The sequence below is a fragment of the Periplaneta americana genome, chromosome 3 (assembly GCF_040183065.1).
Source record: "Periplaneta americana isolate PAMFEO1 chromosome 3, P.americana_PAMFEO1_priV1, whole genome shotgun sequence".
NCBI lineage: Eukaryota > Metazoa > Arthropoda > Insecta > Blattodea > Blattidae > Periplaneta > Periplaneta americana.
The window spans coordinates 46,648,071-46,667,856 of NC_091119.1; the positions used below are offsets into that span (position 1 = coordinate 46,648,071).

General features: G+C 35.8%; 1 protein-coding gene across 2 annotated transcripts in view; it reads right to left on the bottom strand.

Moving 5' to 3' along the window:
* Positions 1-19,786, bottom strand: part of blo (bloated) — a 295,193-nt gene that overhangs the window by 16,083 nt on the left and 259,324 nt on the right. For both annotated transcript variants that reach the window (XM_069820485.1, XM_069820484.1), the window contains exon 4: positions 8,043-8,261. In XM_069820485.1, coding sequence (XP_069676586.1) covers positions 8,043-8,261 — 219 coding nt within the window. The remainder of the gene's footprint in view (positions 1-8,042; positions 8,262-19,786) is intronic.

Consider the following 19,786-nt stretch of genomic DNA (forward strand, 5'->3'; position numbering starts at 1 on the left):
CCAATCGAAATCCACTCGATTGGTAGCGATTGGCAAGACGGTCGACAGCTTGTGCTTCCCCCAATATTTCCATTTGCGCAGCCCTCCGGCTCCTAATACCGCGGTTCCTCAACCTGCTGATCACAGTCTGTGAAGAGCCGGGAATGTTAGATGCTGCGATTATTTCGTTAGCAGTCAGAAAGGGGTCCTGTCGAACAGTCTCGAATAAGAGAGCATCCTCTTCCAATGAAGAAATCCGCGGACGCCCAGGAATAGGGCGATTTTTGACCTCTCCTAAATTTTGGTAACGATGAACCCACCTCGCGGCTGTACTTCCAGGAACACCGACCAAACGGCCAGCAGATCTAGCCCCATATCCAGCCTCAACTAGAACTATAACTCGCTGTCTCATGCCACGTCGGTTCGCCATTACGATGAGAAATGAGGGATGACAATAATACTTTAGTGTAGACAATGACTATTTAACGTGATATAGAATTATTGAAATAAGAGGCATCTTGCATAGTAAGAGTTAATAAATCAACCCGAAATTAAATATCTAAATAACAGGATATAACAGGAAGTCCAATTGTTGCGAAACTAATCAAATTAAATCTAATTACATTACTTAAACAAACCCCAAGGTATGACACCACATTGATACAGCTAAATTGTAGGTTATTAACATAAGCATTGAATAGGTCCGTGGTTGTACGTTGGACGGCAAAACCAAACATCGAAAGTTCGAATATTGCCGAGGAATGTAACTTCTTGCTTTTTATAATGTAAATCAGACTTATAACTACAATCATTCGTATTTCTTACATTATTTATTAATATTTATAGCCAACACTGAATTTGTAAAGAAAATAATTTAGAAATTTCATATGGAATTTGTGATCTGTAGTGACATAAACATAGATTATCTCTCGGAACTTTTCCGTAAAAGTAAATTAAATTCACTCCTTGAAACTGGAAACCTTAGTCGTAGAGTCATTTTCCCACAGCATACAAACTGAAGTAGCACAGCCATTGATAAATGTTTTGTACACAGAATTAGACTGAATTCCTATTCGACAGAACCTATAATCAATGGCTTATCTGAACATGTTAAACAAATCCTAAGTGTTTCCAATGTCACTGAACAATTTCAAAATATTAATTTAAAAACTAAGAAAGGATCGTAAATGCTGGATCTAGTGATTATTTACATTTATGCCTAAAAAATGAATCTTGGAAAAACATATATGATACTGGTACTATGATATTAAGAGTAAATGTATTGAATTTTTCACTTAATTTCATAATCACTTCAGTGGATGTTCTCCACTCAATGTTGTGAAAAAATTCAAAAGTTAAAACATGTAGATAACGCAGGGACTTCAAAATCTCATATATTAAAAAGAAGAATCTATATGTAATGAATTGCAATGTAATGATCCTCTTAAATATTGCAAGAAGTACAGTATAATTTATCAAAATTTGTGAAAGAGGGAAATAGAATATATTAGAATAGAAAAGTACAAAATTCAGATAATGCAATTAAACCTATTCGGAATATTATTAAATTTAAACTTGTAGATATCCTAAGAAAGAAAATATTTTTTCATTAAGACCAATGATTATAAAGTAGACGCTCCCAAATCTATTGCAAATTCTCTTAACGTATTATAGTATATAGTACAGAAATATTATTGACAACTTAAACATTCAAGATTTTGCAAAAGATACTGCAATTGGTTACTTAACAGATGCATTTAATAATTAGTATTAATACATGTAATTAGTCAATAACTGCAACAGTGCTTTTTCATTCAATCATAACATGAATAAAATTGAATGCACATTAAATGAAACACTATTGCAAACACGTAGATAAAATAGTTAAAATTAAATGAAGGGGTGAGAATGAAATAATCCAAAGCCACACTTTTAACAAAAATTGTTTTGTGCGAGTGCATTTCTTACACATTACACATATGGGAAAGCTATTAATAAAATATTGTAATAATTACTCAAGAAATGACATAGCCTAAAGACTCTAAATCTTTGTAAAAGTTTGTCTATTATTATATATATTTTTTAATTTCATTTTAATTGTTAGTTTTTAATATATATGCATTTACTTGTATATGTGTGTGTGTGTATAAATGCATTCATTAGATTAAAGTTTATAATATTATAACTTGTAATTTTGTATTGTTTGCGATCATTAACACTTAATCTCAGGACTTTGTAAAACTCTATTTCAACGTTACTTAGCTATTTCAACGTTATTTAGACAAAAAAAATCGTTGTGTAGACTAAGAATCGAACTCGCACTCTTCTACACAACACGCAGAAGTCTTACCGTCTGAGCTATTGAAACGACATGAAAGCTTTCCTTTCTGTGCGGAGTGTCGATCTAGTCATGAAGGTCCATTGTCGATTTAACTACACGATTTATGTATATATTTATGTTTTATTTACGTTATATTATCATATTTTTTTGCAGTTTTTGAAGTGAATTTCGGAACGACGCTAGTAACAAACCAAATAGCCTGCATTTAAGTAACTCAATATTCGTTATCTTGTGTATCAGTGCTCTGGTCTCCGATCATGCGCAGTGTCTTACATCTGAGACTTAGGAATATTCAATCGTCTCATCCTTTTTCAGGGAAACTGTACGTAAATCATTTAGGTGAAATTATAGATTACGGAATTCTTTGATATCAATGCTAAAAAATTCAGTAAAAATGTTACAACTTATCACTTTGAGGGTGGAGGGATCCGGACCCGATGGATCCCCATGTCGGAGCGCCCATTACTACTACTACTACTACTACTACTACTACTACTACTACTACTACTACAGTAGAGCATCGATTATCCGAAACAATTGGGGACGGGGGATGTTCGGATAACTGATTTTTCGGTTTCGGATAACCAATCATTTACGAAAAGAAATTGTACCGGTGTCATAGGAGCAGTATGAAACAAAGAAACACTGATATTAAACACAAAACTGTACATACGGTATATATTTTGTATCACACGTCTTACAAATAACACAGATAGCTGACTAGCCTAGTTTGACAAGTTCAAAATGATCATTAAAGTAGGCCTACAGTCTAGTAAAAGAAGTCCTTTTTTTTTTTTTGCTTCAGAGACTCGTTTTTCTGCCGCTAAATCTCGCAAACAGCGCTAGCAAAACTTCTACATGGCGCGCGCGCAAAGTTTAATTTGCCGCTGGAACGCTTTCGGTTAACCGATGTTTCGGTTGATCGATATTCGGATAATCGATGCTCTGCTGTACTAAAACAGACGGGATGCTATGAAATCTCCAGGTAGTTTCTTTGTATGAAATAGAGTTGAATTAGTCATTGCAAAGCAATAAACATTGAGTAATTTTGTACGAGACCAGAATCAATGTATAATTGGATGGAGATATGCAGAATTGACCAACCGACAATTTGAAAAAAAAACTGAAATATTTGCACAAATGTGTTCTTGGCTGTAGTATTTAACTCAGAAAAAATATCAAGAATGCGATATCTGCATTTTTCCGCCATTAATAAGCAAAATTCGTTTACTGAATAAAATTAATTTATTTTGCTTTGCAATATTAACTCAATTGTTGGTCTGTTATTAAAACTCAATATTTTTTATTTTCTGTGCTATTTTTTTGTAATAGTAAGAATGTTACAATACTTATTGCATAAAATATTTTTAATAAATAACCAAATTTACTTCATTGGTGAATATCTCGAAAACATGTTTTTATCGGTTGGTCTCTTATTGTGTAACTCCGTCCAGTTATTATAGTCGCGACGCTGTTATTCCCGGCGTGACACCTCCTCTTTGCTTACGTCTTAGGAAGTGAAGGCTCTATAAAGTCTAGGTAGGTTGTATCATTCTTCATTTTTGTTCTTTCGTTGCCGAGCTACCAAACGAGGAATCTATTTGCCATACCGTTAAACATTATCATGTCGTAGCTATGATAATAAATCAAATGCACTGTAATTCAGCAAATAATTGAGCGGCAAATAACGTCCTCGTGTGCTTTCTACGAACGCCAACGAAAGTGCCAAAATGCCGGGCGATTATATTAAGTATTTATCGAGCCTTAGGAAATGCATAACGTCATCATCAGCGAATCACAAGACGTACACGTTTAAATGTAGCCGACCTGCAACGCGATTGGCTGCCGTAAATTAGAGCGACGGGATTATAGTAGGCCTAAGTCAGTCTACAATGTGTGTGAAATGCAAACTTTTATTTATTTTTGGAAAAATCTTAAATTCGAGTTGTTGAAGAATATGAATCCTTACACACCTACGAAAAAACCATTGTTAAAATACAGACCACCTTTTTTATTTTCTTTTGGAAGCCCATTTTAAAAATTCCTCCATAAAAGAGTAATTAACTACTTACGTATGCAACATTAAAATTTTAACGATCGGGTTTTAAAGAAAACGTCGCAGAGTTATAGCCTTGCTGCATCACACATTACAGTTATCCTTCAGAAACTTAAGTAGAAGTGGAAGAGTTGGGACTCATTTAAACAAGCCGTGTGAGGAAAACAAGGACTTATTCCTGTGCCTCTGCTTGCTTGATGAATACTAATGAGTGCTTGCTGCTTAATATACATATTAATTGTCTTCTTTTTTGTGAGCAGTGTAATATGGTCTCAAATTTATCACTTAAGCACTCTTGTAAATCATTCAAGAGAAATTTTGTATAGTTTATAGGCCAAGGCCTTTCAACAGGGTCCATATAATGAAAGAGTGCCGAGACTGTTGCTGGTGTTTATTTTGGAGATAGAATGTCTATTGGCAATTGCAATTTGTAATATTTGGCTAGATAGTCTACTAAATTACATGCCAAGGATATATTCTAATATATGTATGTGAGGATATGGAGGAATGTTTAAATGAAGCTAATCTATAGCTAAAATAGTTACTTACGTAACTAGGACCAGCTATAATGACATCTTATTCACGTCTTTCGTGTGAAGTGTAATAAGTGAACCAGAGGAGGAATCTGACTTAGTCTGAGGCATTAGATGCGGTCAAAAATGTGAGGATTAGATCAATTAGTGTAACTGAAGTGGAACTGTGAATAATATAGAGGAATAAGTAGTGAAGCGTGTTAATGAGAAAATGATTAGAATAAATTAGGGAGAAGAAAAGCAATAATGGTAGTAAGACTAATAAGAGTTGGAGATAGTAAGTAAATAATATTTAGAGTTGTATGTAATTGAGAGGAAGAATATGGGAAGTGAGGAGGTAGAAAGTGAGTGCAAGTAGTGAGAGTGAACCGTAAAAGTTATCCAATAAAGTGAAAAAGTGATAAGTGAATTGAACAAGAAATAGCAAGGATGTATTACAAACATTAGAACATTGGAACAATAAATGAGACAAATAATATAATACGATAATGTAGATGAGAAAGTAGAAATATTAGTGAATACTAGTCAGAGATAAAAAGGTTTTTACGATAAACAGAAAATTAGTGATAGCAATAATGAAATATGACAATGATAGTAGTAGAGATGGATGAATAGATGTAGAAGAGAATATTTCTATATAAGAGAAAGGTAGACAGTATTGCATAGTATTCGGGAATGGGATTGAGGGAAGATAAAGAAGATAAAGAGTTGAAAATACTGTACATCAGAAAGGATGGAGGAAGAAATAGACAGAAATAGGGTTTAACTTTAGGTAATTTGAAGATTTGGGGAGATATAGATGATAGGAGAAATATAAAGGATATGTGACTGAATGCAAGCAAGGGAGTGGTGGACCGTATGCAGAAATGTGAGGGAAACCACTATCTGAAAGCCGTATGATGATAATAAATATGAATATGAATATTCATGTCTTTGTACGTTCTCTCGTTTGAAAATATCCGGACAGTTATGAATTATAATATATTTAGAGGACACGTCAACAAGTGTGGATATTTGCTATCTTTACGTCAACTTATTTAAACAGTTCCAAATTTAAAAAGTGCCATATTTTTACATTGCTGTCGAATTAAAATCTCTTTTACTCTTACAAAAAGACAAGACAAGTCATATTTGAAGTAATCCAAGCGCCATAAGTTAACAAGTTTAAAAATCACCAGATGTAAAATATCTGACGTCACTTAATAAAATATTTTAATATTCGGATGTGAAGGGTCCCAGTAATAATTATAAAATAAGCTCGAGGAAAATTCAAAGGAGTTGATATGCCAACATTACTGGAAGAAATGGTGAATGGAAGAAAAGTTCGGGACAGAAGAAAATGTCAGAAGATATGGATCATATGCGGAGACTAAGAGGAAGGCGAAAAGTAGAGAAATGGGACAATGCTGGGTTTGCATTAAAAGATCTGTCTTTGGGCAGAAACTGAATGAAATGTTAACATTGATATTTATATATTTATACTGTGCTGCTAACTTTTAAAACATCGCTTAGATACACGATTAAAATTATTTTGAAGAGCGTCAAGTAAATTCTATCGTATTGTAGGCCTATGTCGATACCGAGTACCATAATATTTATAACAATTAGTGCTGTTGATCGATCAAAATATTTAATCGATTAACTATTTAAATTTAATCGATTAATTGATAGATTGATCGAGTTGAAAAAATGTTTTAATATAGGCCTACTGTAATACACAATTATTGTTAAATTTAGCTTGTGTTCGGTGATAAGCATAAGTATTAAATTAATGTTATATATCTGTATATATTGTATCGTTATATTACAAAACAACTATTTTAATTACTTGCTAACATATTTATTATGACGCTTATAATTTATTGTGTCAATTTCTCCGGGAGTTTTTGAGACAAACATAAATAACAAAAAGCATGAAGACTCACTAGTTAATATTGCTTCATCCATGATTTTAAACATGTGAGTGCATTCACATGCTCCGAATTAAGTGCCGCTTTACGTTTAGTAACAATGTTTCCTACATCACTAAACACGAAAAAACTGTTTTTTCTGTCAAGCACTTCTCCGCGATCGTTCAATTTAAATCCAAACGTTTCACCGAGTTTACCTCTCAAATTCTCATATGACATAATGGAGTTTATACTTTTCACAAACTCAGTACAGAAACTGCAACTGCAGAAGTACAGCGGTCGAAACAGAAGACTGATCCCTATTGTAATCGAATTATTAGATATTAAAAAGAGAAGAAGGTAGTTACGCTCTCACTTGCACACAGTGTATAGACATGTCTATTTTAAAAGGGATAAGGGGGACGAATCCCAGAAAAGTATGTATTTCATATGCTAGGAAGATGAGCTGACAACAAGGTGGAAGTTTTCTTGGAAAACCATAAAACTTAAGGATTTCGCATTGTGTTTCAACTTTCAATAGAGGTAGACTAGGTCGCTGTCCTCATATCTCCATCTCTTTCTGAAGTGTTTGTGCAAAGATTTTCCCTACTCTATCTGGTTTACAGTTAGAAAATAACAGTACTCTTGTACTTTTAAGTAAACAATTTTCGAGAGAGAAATATTGTCTGAAGTTTTAGTATGAGTTTGTATTAACAACATAATAATTAATATCAACTACAACCGATTAATTTTAATCGACTAGATTATTCGATTAAATATTTTTGATCGATTAATCTTACAACAGAAATTGATCGATTAATCGATTAAATCCCACAATATTAATGACAATGCAGTAAAATATGTTCGACTGTTAATGGAATGTGACAACCATCGCTCAGATCAGAATCGCCATTTCGTGGCTGTGACATGATAATGGTCAGTCCTCAATCTGAGGGCCGCCCCCTTACGTCATGGTAGTTTAACTTATTATTTAAACTATAGTACGAAAGCTGTTCGAAGCAATGGCATGGTAATAACGGAGTAATGGTGGAATGAAACTGTCGAAGATAACCGATATTACTCGATAAATTCTGTCCTAACCGCGATCAATCTATTGGTGAGAATCTATCAGCTAACTGAAATAGGTACGGAACTAAGGAACTGGAATAAATTTAAAGGGAACTGGGAAATTCTTTTCATCTTACTACATCCCTGTGAATAAGTAATACAGGCCATCGACTCACCTTAGCTTTGTTCTTGCTTCTCTTGGTAAGTCGATCGAGGGACTTAAACCAGCTGCCACCAGAGGAACCGTTGGAGTTCTGTTCCCTGTTCTTCACGTTGTTGATGCGGGTAAGTGTTGCCGACGAAGTCTTGCTGTGTGCTCGTGGAGGGCTTGGGCTCGGACTTGGAGTAGCAAGTCTTTGCCTCACTGGACGCTGGAATTCGTCTGACTTCGGCTCCTAAGATTTGATGAAAGAAAAACCAATTAAAATTATATTGTTCTTTGTAATAACTAGACAGTGGACGCGGGATGACTTAAGGAAAAGTGAAGTTGTTTCGTATCGGAGTATATGGCACGTGCCGCGCCGTCCGTCTTTTGTGTACCTGGCGAGTACAGCAGCGTACATAACGAAGGAACCCCGGTCCACATTGCAACGCAATGTGTGCAGTTGTGTTATCCTGCTCAAGTATTTAGTACGAGTTGAATAGTGTAGTGCTGATCCATTCATAATGTCGAAGGCAAAACGTTAAATTCGCTTAGAGATACGAAATGCAATTAAGAAGTATGAGAGTGACATTTTATGTATCAACGAAGACAATATCGTGTGTAATGTATGTAAAATTGAAATAAAAACCAGAACAACTCAGGCTATAAAGAAACATTGCAACAGTACATCGCACAGGAAATGCGTTGAAATGAAATCTGAGGAACCATCATCATCATCTAGTTGTGCGGGTCTAACGACACGTGCAGCATGATGCTCAGTGCAAATATTCCTCTAAAGAAATTGAGTGATCCCCATTTTAGGGTTTTTATTCAGAAATTCTCTCGATACAAAAACTGTTTAAGCGATAGGCGAAGATGATTCAGCTTCGACAACTTACGAAAATATACAGTCGTTTACTGCAACGCTGGTAATTGCATCAATGATAACGAGGACTGAACTTGCAAGGTATGTGCTACACTACTAGTCTACAGTACGTTATTTTTCTTTTCCTTCTGACTGTACGGAGATACAGTAGCATGTTGACGTCATCTGTTTACGTTTAAAACCTGTTGAGCCAATGGTCTGAATGAAGAAAATGTAACATATAGTAAATGTGCACCTACATTCAACGATGAGTCATCCCGCATCCACTGTCTAGTAATAACATAACAATATGTGAATTAATTAATTGGCTTCCTCTGATAAGAAACCATGAATTAATAAAAACGCGATTAAAAGTCCATTATACGAGTTTTGAACATCTTACGATATGATTGTTTGATCATTGATGAAAGAGAGAACACATTAATTGAGTGATATTTTTTTATGTAAATGCCTATCTAAAATATTTTACAATGCTTTTTCTTTTCTTTTTTTTTTTTTTTTAGATTGCTGAATTTGAAGTTTGTCAGCTGAGTAAAAATGGAAAGGAAACAAGCAATATTTGTAGAAAACCAGTACATTATATTGGTTTAGTTAGTGGGGTTTAAAAAGGGCGCGTCAGCTACTACGGCCCTTTATTGGTTTAAATTTAGCTTTTATTTAGTAAATCTTTTCAGTAAACGGTCAATCTAGGGCATCTGAACGAATATGGCACACTTTTATCACTGGCAATGTGGCGCTATAAACCAATTTTCAATACTTTCATCACAACCACAACACATTTCAAATCTTATTGTACCATATTTAAGGGAGAGTCGGGTAGTATCGGACATTGGGTAGTATCGGACAGTGCGTTTCTTTCATCTCCCACCATATGGTAGTACCTGAATGACATGATTACGTTTCTCTATGAGACATCACAGAAACGTAACCATGTCAATCAGGTACTATCATCGTGTGGTAGATGAAAGAAACTCACTGTCAGATATTACCCGATGTCCGATACTACCCGATTCTCCCCTACATTAACACATTTAGTATATCACGAAACATGTAAAATTTAATTATTATGAAAGTCGCCATAGCGTCTTCTTCGAATTAGGAGTATTAGTACAATCCACTTCCACTAGATGGAAACCAACACGATTGGCAGAGCCGGCAATACATGAAAACGAAATGATACTAAATGTGAGGAATGTTACTACAGGTGTGTAATATTATGTGACAGGTTAGGTTAGATTAGGTGTGTATTATGTGACAGGTTAGGTTAGTTTGATTAGGTGTGTAGTATTATGAGAAAGGTTAGGTTAGGTTTGATTAGGTGTGTAGTATTATTACTACGTTGACAACACTGAAACCTACTGTTACATTAAAGAAATATGGCAGTATTCTTCGTTCACGCACGACGATTTTCGTATATAAGTAAGGTACGTATTTAGGGTGGGTTGGGTGGGCTTACAGCTTTCCAACTGATCACATCAATTTCTACTAATCAGTACTATAAATCCAAGACATTTACAAGGTATTTTATCAAGTTCCTATAGTGGCTGGGACATAAGAAAGATTCACCCAGTAAACTAATATATAGGGCCTAAGCATGGGGTTCCCAAAACGGTGGTGAAATCTATGTAGGATATATTTATAACAGACTGGGAGATGATTACTACCCAGTGTAGTTTTCAACCTCCTTTTCCCCCAACTTTAAGATTTACTAAGTCTAATAATAATTAATAATAATAATAATTATTTATTTATTTAATCTGGCAGGGCTAAGGCGAGTAGGCCTTCACTTCCAAGCAGAGTTCAAACAAAATTAAATTAATTAACACATTTCTTTGGTTACATGATGAAAAATACAACAAAAAGGTGGCGTCGGAACGCCGTTCTGGCGCAGTTTTTATTTCGTAAGAATAGTAAATATAGTTTTCCAATGCTGGGCAAATGAGAGAGCGCGTAATCACTTCTCTAGAAAAACAACATGGAAACGTACAGTAGTGGCAAAAAAAAACTGGACCGACCCTAGTAGCTGATTTCAGAACTTTGTTCACTCCGAGCACGATAGACTGATAACTAAGACTTTCGTGGTTCGAATCCTGCCTGGGAAGGAAACTTTTTTTTTTTGTTCCTTATTCAAATTTATTCCCAATACTTTTCAATTGCAGCGATATTTTACTACTTCATTAACTATTATTCCCAGAACATGAATTTTATCAGCAATTGAAAAGTATTGGGAATAAATATGAATAAGGAACAAAAAAAAAAAGTTTCCTTCCCAGGCAGGATTCGAACCACGAAAGTCTTAGTTACCAGTCTATCGTGCTCTGGAGTAAACAAGGCTCTGAAATCAGCTACAAGGGTCGGTCCGGTTTTTTTTGCCACAACTGTACAATGGTGGCTTATTTAAAATTGCAACAGTAATTTCACATTTAGTAGAAATTGTGAACATTCTGTTCCCACATTTTGTTTTCAGAACGACTCTGTCAGTTTTTTTATGACCGCAATGTTGATCTTTCTGAGAGAGTTTTACATTCTTAACCGCAATCTCTTTTGCTTTTGTTGGAAGGGAGTGTACAGCTTCTCGCTGTTATTTCTGTGCTCCGCTGGAACACGGCTGGTAGGAGGCAGAGTTGATACATTGCTGTGACACGCAGTTCTATATTGACAGTTGAAGGTGGCGAGCAGGGAATGTTGTACCAGCATATCGGTACTTTCTTTCTTGCTTTGACAATCACCAAAAAAGTGGTTGTACTTGGAATAACAATTTCATGGTCTCGACAGCTTATCCGCAGCGCGACTATTTGCGAACTGTATCACTGCGCTCTCTTAGTGATAGTAAGAGTGACACATGGAGTATATTATATCCTTCTGAAGTTGTTTCTTTGAGCTGGTGTGTGCGGTATTCACAAAACATGTATAGTCCGGTGAGCGCAAAGTTTATCTCATAAAGAAGATTTAGGAGGCTTTATTATTTATCACGTATGAATGTGTGAAGTAATTTAGAGATAATTCCTTTTATATACATTTCAAGAGGATTTTAAAAGCACCGGGAATTCGGTATGAGTAAAACTGTTAATTTATGGGAATAAAATATCAATCAGAATAAATTAGAACTATGTTTCCAAGCATATAATTTCAACATTCCTTTATATTAATAAAAGTAATAGTCTATTTTTTGTAACAGTCTGAATTATTGTAATAATGTATTTCAATTTTGGTTAACTTTCAAATTCATGTACAGATCGAGAGGCGATATCTGGCATGTGAACTACGCGAGAGAAGCAAGGATGGAAGATCAGAAACAACTTGTGTTTCGGTTTGGTTAATATTAGACGAATCAACCGACACGGAAATTCGGGTATGCGGAAACTGCACACCGCTTTTCGGGGGACCCACTAATTCTATCCGGATACTGCACACTGATTCACGAGGGTTTTACTAATCTTACCCGGAAACTGCACAATTTACAAAATACGTTTCTTTTGCTTTTGGCTGACTTTACATTTAAACTTCGCTTAATTTCTTCCTTTATTGCTTTGGAGTGTAATGTAAGTTTCAGTTTATATGTCCAAACGTTGATTCACGAATTTATACAGTGAAGGATGACTGCTGTAAAGCTAACATTAAAGTGCTTGTGAGTAATTCACATCCATTTGTTGTGCGAGAGGTCGATGCAGTCATGGCTGCCCATACAGTGGGAGAAAAACTGCACCTTCGGAGATATACGTTTCTAGTAAATAATCTGAAAATTTCTTAAGTCTAGTATCTATCGATTTTACCTCAGCCAGTTCCAAGCGAAGAAATCCCCGACTTCCTCTGGATTCAAATACATTATTCCAAAAACCATCCTCAGCCACTGTCCTATCTCACTGTCTTCTTTCTACTCCTTCGCCAGTCCTACAAACTGCATTTTACGCCACCGTGCTTGCGCAAAATGGAAGCGGCAGCGTACGAGTATAATAGTAACGAATTCGCAAGTTTTCACCACTGCAGCTTGTATAGCTAGTTCAAAGTCTATTACTACATTAGATAGAGTGAAGTTCATGTTGCGCGCTGCACATTTATTTATAATTACCTGTAATAGCTTTTCAAAAGTTTGAATACTTTTGTTAGGTAAAGTACAAAAATCAAAGGGCCATAGTGATCGTTGTTTACGCCGTGAATTGTAAACATTTGGTATGAAAACTAAAGACAATAACGAAAAATTCCGTCTATGTATATTGTAACAAGTCCACATAAATAGTTCAGGTTGGAAACACAGGTAAACACAACACAATTATTCCACTGTATTTGTCATTGAAAAGAACGAAATCTTCGCCTCGGTTAGTAATAAGTTTAAATGACTCAGTCTGTCATGAACTTTAGGTAGAACAGGCTGAAGTTTTCTCCGTGATCTGTAGGCCTATAAGTTATCTTTTGTTCGACATATGTTACGCACTTTCAGGTTTTCTGTAGGCAAGGTTTGACAAACAGCATGAAATACTTTTGATGGCTTAATATTAACATCATCGATGGCTTTTCATTTCGTAGTTGCATTAATTATTTTGCGACTTAATTTTCTAATGTCCACCACATGTTATGCTCACCGCGTTCTCTGATAACTTCCATATTGTTCAGCAAGCTATACATTTTCACATTGCATTTTCTAATACAACACCTCCACATCACTTCATAGTTTTCCAATTCCTTGGCTTTATAAAATTTACAGTCCTCATATACCAGCACTAAATTTCCCCGTTCACTTTCAGATGTAAACAAACGCTCCATTTCGAACAAAATTAAAACAGTTTGGTAAATTAAAATTATGTGTAGTATCGGCAAAGCAGGTAGAAAACAGTTTGGTGTGCAGTTTCCATATGACTGAAATCCAGGTAGCAAATTTTGGTGTGCAGTTTCCAACGCCCGGGAAATTCAATTCAGAATATAACCTTTATTTCCCCCTCCATACCCACTGGTGATATAGCCAAGGTCACAGGTCTTGCTTCCTCCACTATAGCTTTATATATATATATATATATATATATATATATATATATATATATATATATACACACACACACACACACACACACACACACACACACACACACACACATACTTAAACCAAGCAATTTAGTCTGTGCATTAAGCTAAATGTCTTAATTTTGGAATGGTAGAGAAAGCCTCATGTTCTTTATTTAAAAATACATTCAAACTACAGAGACTATTAAGAGTTGGTAAGATAATGATACGAAGTTAGTGGAATAGGCCTAGTGGTGATATAGCATAAGAATAATAGGAGAGATCGAAGAATTATCCTGCCCCATTTGGTTTTTGATTATAATATATATCACAGAATGAGTGTTGAATTCAGACCTTTCCTCCGGGAGGGATTAATACTATACCGCGGAGAGAGATGGAACCGACAGTAAAAGAAACAATAATTCAGGCCTCACGTAATAACAGAGACAATATATGTAAACGGTAACAGAAAAAAGGGGGTCAATTAAAGAAATAGAGCATTCTTTCATTCGTTTATATTTGTTTTAAATACTATTGAATGTTTGTAAAGACATTAATTAAAAAATTGTGATATTGTTATTGTAAAACATGATGAATTATAAACTATCTTTCTGTGTAAAATTGTCACATAAAGCTGGTGTTAAGTATCCTTTTTACATAAACCGTCTAAATTTTGTACAAGTAGTAATTACTCGTAGATTAAATTAGACGAATACGTTTTCCAGTAGCTTTTCTACAATTTTTAAAGGGCAGTGATATGAATACACCATCTGTTTTTTGAAGAGCTTCGAAGTTATGTTTTCAATCATTTCACACAGTTTACAGTATGCACCATCCCGAGTATACGATCTAAATATAACCAATTATATTTAGTTTTCCATAGATTTTTATATTTGATTTCGCGTCCAGCCATTTTATTCATTGATTCACTTCTAAAAGCAATAAATGAAGGTAACACGGAAAAAATTATTGGTTTACAGATTTCACTTTTATTTAAAGCCAGTTGAGAATTTTCATTTAACGCAACTGGTGCATATTCCATTGATTCTTCAATACTTTTTTAAGTAAACAATGTTTCTTTGTCTTCATGCACTGAAATACATATTTAATTTTTATATGCTATAACTATTTTAATGACCAAGATTATTACATTTGCTAACCAAAACTAACACTGAAAACTACGTGTAGAAAAGCACAGAACACCCGACTTTTAAACTGTAACAACTAAGACTGAAAATTCAACGTTTTAAATTTAAAAAATCACCATACTCCACCATCTCCTGGCTTAGTTGTCTCATGAGTGATGCCTCATTGGTGTCACTTACGATGTTCAAACCTGTCTTCGGACAATTGACTAAACAACAAGAAAAACTAGGCCTAACTGAAAATCAACACAACACAATTTTATTTATTTTGGTTACTGAAAAGTCATATCAAATTGAAATATAATATTCTGTAAATTATAATTTTGGTTTAGAAAAGTCTGAAATCTCGGTAGGGGTCATCCTGGAATCCGGGGGGGGGGCACATTTCCTCTCGGGTCTTTCCCTGCACACAATTTCCTAAGATCTAATGCGGAGCCTTTGAAGCTGATTTGCGAGAGACCCAGCATTCTTTTTCATTTCTTTTTTTTTTTTTTTTAGTAGGTTATTTTACGACGCTTTATCAACATCTTCGGTTATTTAGCGTCTGAATGAGATGAAGGTGATAATGCCGGTGAAATGAGTCCGGGGTCCAACACCGTAAGTTACCCAGCATTTGCTCATATTGGGTTGAGGGAAAACCCCGGAAAAAACCTCAACCAGGTAACTTGTCCCGACCGGGAATCGAACCCGGGCCACCTGGTTTCGCGGCCAGACGCGCTGACCGTTACTCCACAGGTGTGGACTCTTTTTCATTTCCTAATGCATGCAAATGGCTCTGAAATTTGTCTGGTATTTGACAATCATTTTGATCATATGTTACATTTACAAAGAAAAAGCGGACATTTGATGTACCTGACACGTGTACTGTCTTACTTTCATCCACTTTCTGTTATGTCACTGTGCAACACAGATGCTGAGTTTGTCCTTAAGACATTGCATGGGAGCAGTTCTCTAAAGGAAATCTGAAAACCGGTTCTGCAGATCGACATCCATATATAGGACCTCGTCCAAAATCTGAGTGACAGAAAGATATAAACTCAGTTAGAGCCAGTAATCATACAAGCAGTTAAACCAGTTTGGTCAATATCTTGCTTTCGCTCTCTGTTTCACCTTTCGACCCTCAGCTTCCTCTGCCATTTTCAGCTTTCACTTTGAATTTGTTTTTTATATCAATCATTTCGAGTTTCAACATACTTGACTGTTCCAATTACTTCTGCTGACCAATGCAAATGTATCGTTTGTGGAAAGCCCTTCTCTGCTCCCTCCCAGGTCCAGAAACCTGCAGGACTTTCATCTTCCATGGTTGGTGCCACAATTGCAACAAAGTGGTATCGAAGACACTGTGATCCTGCAACAGGACGGAGCGCCAGCACACTTCGCATTGGAAATGCGCCGATACCTGAATACGATCTTTCTTTTTTTTATACTTGGTTATTAACGACGCTGTATCAACTACGAGGTTATTTAGTGTCGTTGGAATTGGTGATAGCGAGATATTTGACAAGATGAGACAGAGAATTCGCCATAGGTTACCCGTCATTTGCCTTATGGTTGGGAAAAATCTAGGTAAAAACCCAACCAGGTAATCAGTCCAAGCGGGAATCGAACCCGCGCCCGAACGCATCTTCGGATCGGCAGGCAAGCGCCTTAGCCGACTGAGCTACGCCGATGGCTCACGATTTTTCCCAACCAGTGGATTGGAAGAGGATCTGCAGATGATCAAGCTCTTTTTGCCTGGTCTCCATGAAGTCCCGACCTCACAACATCTGATAATGCTCTCTGGGTGTTCATCAGGGACAAAGTGTGAAATCACCGATATAACGCAACGACACAATTACGAGAAGCTGTGGAAGATGCCTTCAACGAAATTACCCTTGATTATCTCCGCAAAACATCTGCCAGGACATGTCGCAGAATTCAGCTGAGCTATGAAAATGAAGGTCTTCATACCGATGTCTTGGATCGTTAAACTTTCAGATACATGTCCATATCAAGCAATCGACCATACCCATCGAAGTGTCGTAATACATGAGGGTACGCTTACTTTGTGACCACACTGTAGTCTTATAAAAAGTAAGTATTCAGTATGATGTAATATTATTGTTAGTTACATATGAAGCTGTAAGCATTCACAAAGTTGCTTTTAACGAAATGTGGTGGGGACGAGGGAAAATCATCATCCATGGCTGGTATAAGCGGAGTATTGGCAAGGGGACGGATTTTTTTGTACAATGAAGGTAGGATTCTCCCTCTACATTCATTAATTCATAGTGTTTTGCACAAGGGCAGGTATTTCACTGCAAACCCAGCATTCTTCAGTGTTTCCTATTTTCTGCCTTCCTATTTGTCTCCGCATATGATCCATATATCTTAATGTCGTTTATCTTTGATGTCTTCTGCCACGAACTCTTCTCCCTTTTACTATTCCTTCCAGTGCATCCTTCAGTAGACAACTTCTCAACCAGTGACTCAGCCAATTCCTTTTCCTCTTCCTGATCAGTTTCAGCATCATTCTTTCTTCATCCACTCTTTCCAACACAGCTTCGTTTCTTACTCTGTCCATTTCACATGCTCCATCCTTCTCCATATCCACATTTCAAATGCTTCTATTCGGTTCTCTTCACTTCGTCGTAATGTCCATATTTCTACCCATACAATGCCACACTCCACACAAAGCACTTCTCTCTCTCTACTTCACCCTATAATTTGCACCCTGTTAGTCACAGTCGACGAAATGATAAAGCGGTCCAGGAGTAATGCTGAAATGAGCATAAGGAAATAATTAGAGAAAATTGTCTCAAAGTAATTGTTTTTTTTTTATTTTACTAGAGATTTATTAGAATCCGTCAGGGATTTAATCCTGGACCTTTGTTGAATCATGGAGTCAGATTACCGAAGCATAACTTACAACCGTTTCGTAAATGGAATGTGATAACGGTGACTATTTATGAATGTGTTGTGTTTGCTTGTAGTTGTTGGAAAAATACATTGAATAGCCTGTTATATAATTATAGATAGGGTAAAGGTTGGTAATATTGTGATTATTATGATAGTTATTTTTTACAATTTTACTGAGTGAGAGAAGGACCGGTTTTGTGCACAAACTTGTTCACGAACATTCCCTTAATACGTTGACGCAAAAACCGATCTTCCTCTCGCTCAGTAAAATTATAAAAAATTCTCAAAAAGAACTATCATAATATTATTAGTATTGCAATATTACCAACCTTTACCCTACATTCCAGCTGATTTTAGAGCTCTATTATTGAATAGAACCGGGCAGTTAAATAATATGAGTATTTGAATAATTCACACGTGAAAAGCAAGAAGTAGTATCAGACTTGTTTCTTATATCATCCCCTGGAGATGAATGGTAGTGACGTAACCCGCGACAGGTGCGAGGTCTCTCTTCTGCTTCCATATAGAACAGATGCATATCTGCTGACAGGAAGTATGGCATACTTTTACTTAGGTAATGCAGAGCACATAAGAGCGGCCACATGTGTCTTTCTCGCTTGTTTTATCAGTGGTGAAATTGCCATTAATCTCGTTGCACAGTAAACTTGTCCTATAATGTTTGGTGTAGGCGGAGGAAAATTTTTGATAGTGAAGCTGTCATATGTCTTGAAACCGTTCTACTTTGGAGTATCCGTGAGATAATTTATGATATATATATATATATATATATATATATATATATATATATATATATATATATATAATTGAAATCAGTGCTTTTATAATATGGGGAAATTAATGTACTATTCTATATCTGTTTGATAATTTGATGAAATATGTTACTCTACTTTCACTTACTTACTTACAAATGATTTTTAAGGAACCCGCAGGTTCATTGCCGCCCTCACATAAGCCCACCATCGGTCCCTATCCTGTGCAAAATTAATCCAGTCTCTATCATCATATCCCACCTCCCTGAAATCCATTTTAATATTATCCTCCCATCTACGTCTCGGCCTCTCCAAAGGTCTTTTTCCCTCTGGTCTCCCAACACACTCTATATGCATTTCTGAATTCGCCCATACGTGCTACATGCCCTGCTTATCTCAAACGTCTGGCTTTAATGTTCCTAATTATGTCAGGTAAAGAATACAATGCGTGCAGTTCTGCATTCTTCATTTTCCTGTAACTTCATCTCTCTTAACCCTAAATATTTTCCTAGGAACCTTATTCTCAAACACCCTTAATCTCTGTTCCTCTCTCAAAGTCTCACAACCATATAGAACAATCGGTAATATAACTGTTTTATAAATTGTAACTTTCAGATTACTCTACTTTCACTTTTATGAAAATGCTTAACTAAAAATTATATCATGCCTTTCAAATGAGCTAGTTGTAAAACTGTTTGCAGTCGAAGTAAAAGTGTTATTGGTGATAGCAAAAGCATGAATAAACTACTGTTCAGTAAACTATTTCTACTATCTTCAGTTAAGTTTTGTGCGATGTTACTCGGTCTCCCCATATGTAACTTTGTTGTCACGAAGTCGATCGTTTTCTGCTATTATTATATAACATTTTAAAATTCCTGTGCAGAAGGAAAACTTATATTTGTTCGGATCAAATTTCTGCACATTTCAAGGACAAGACTAAAATTATTTCAATCATTTATTATCGTAATACATACATACACACATACATATAGACGAAGCGCGTCCATAAAGTAACTTTCCCACTCGTCCCACAGCTAGCAAACCATATGTTGCGCGAAGCGACTGCATGTACGTGATAGAGTAA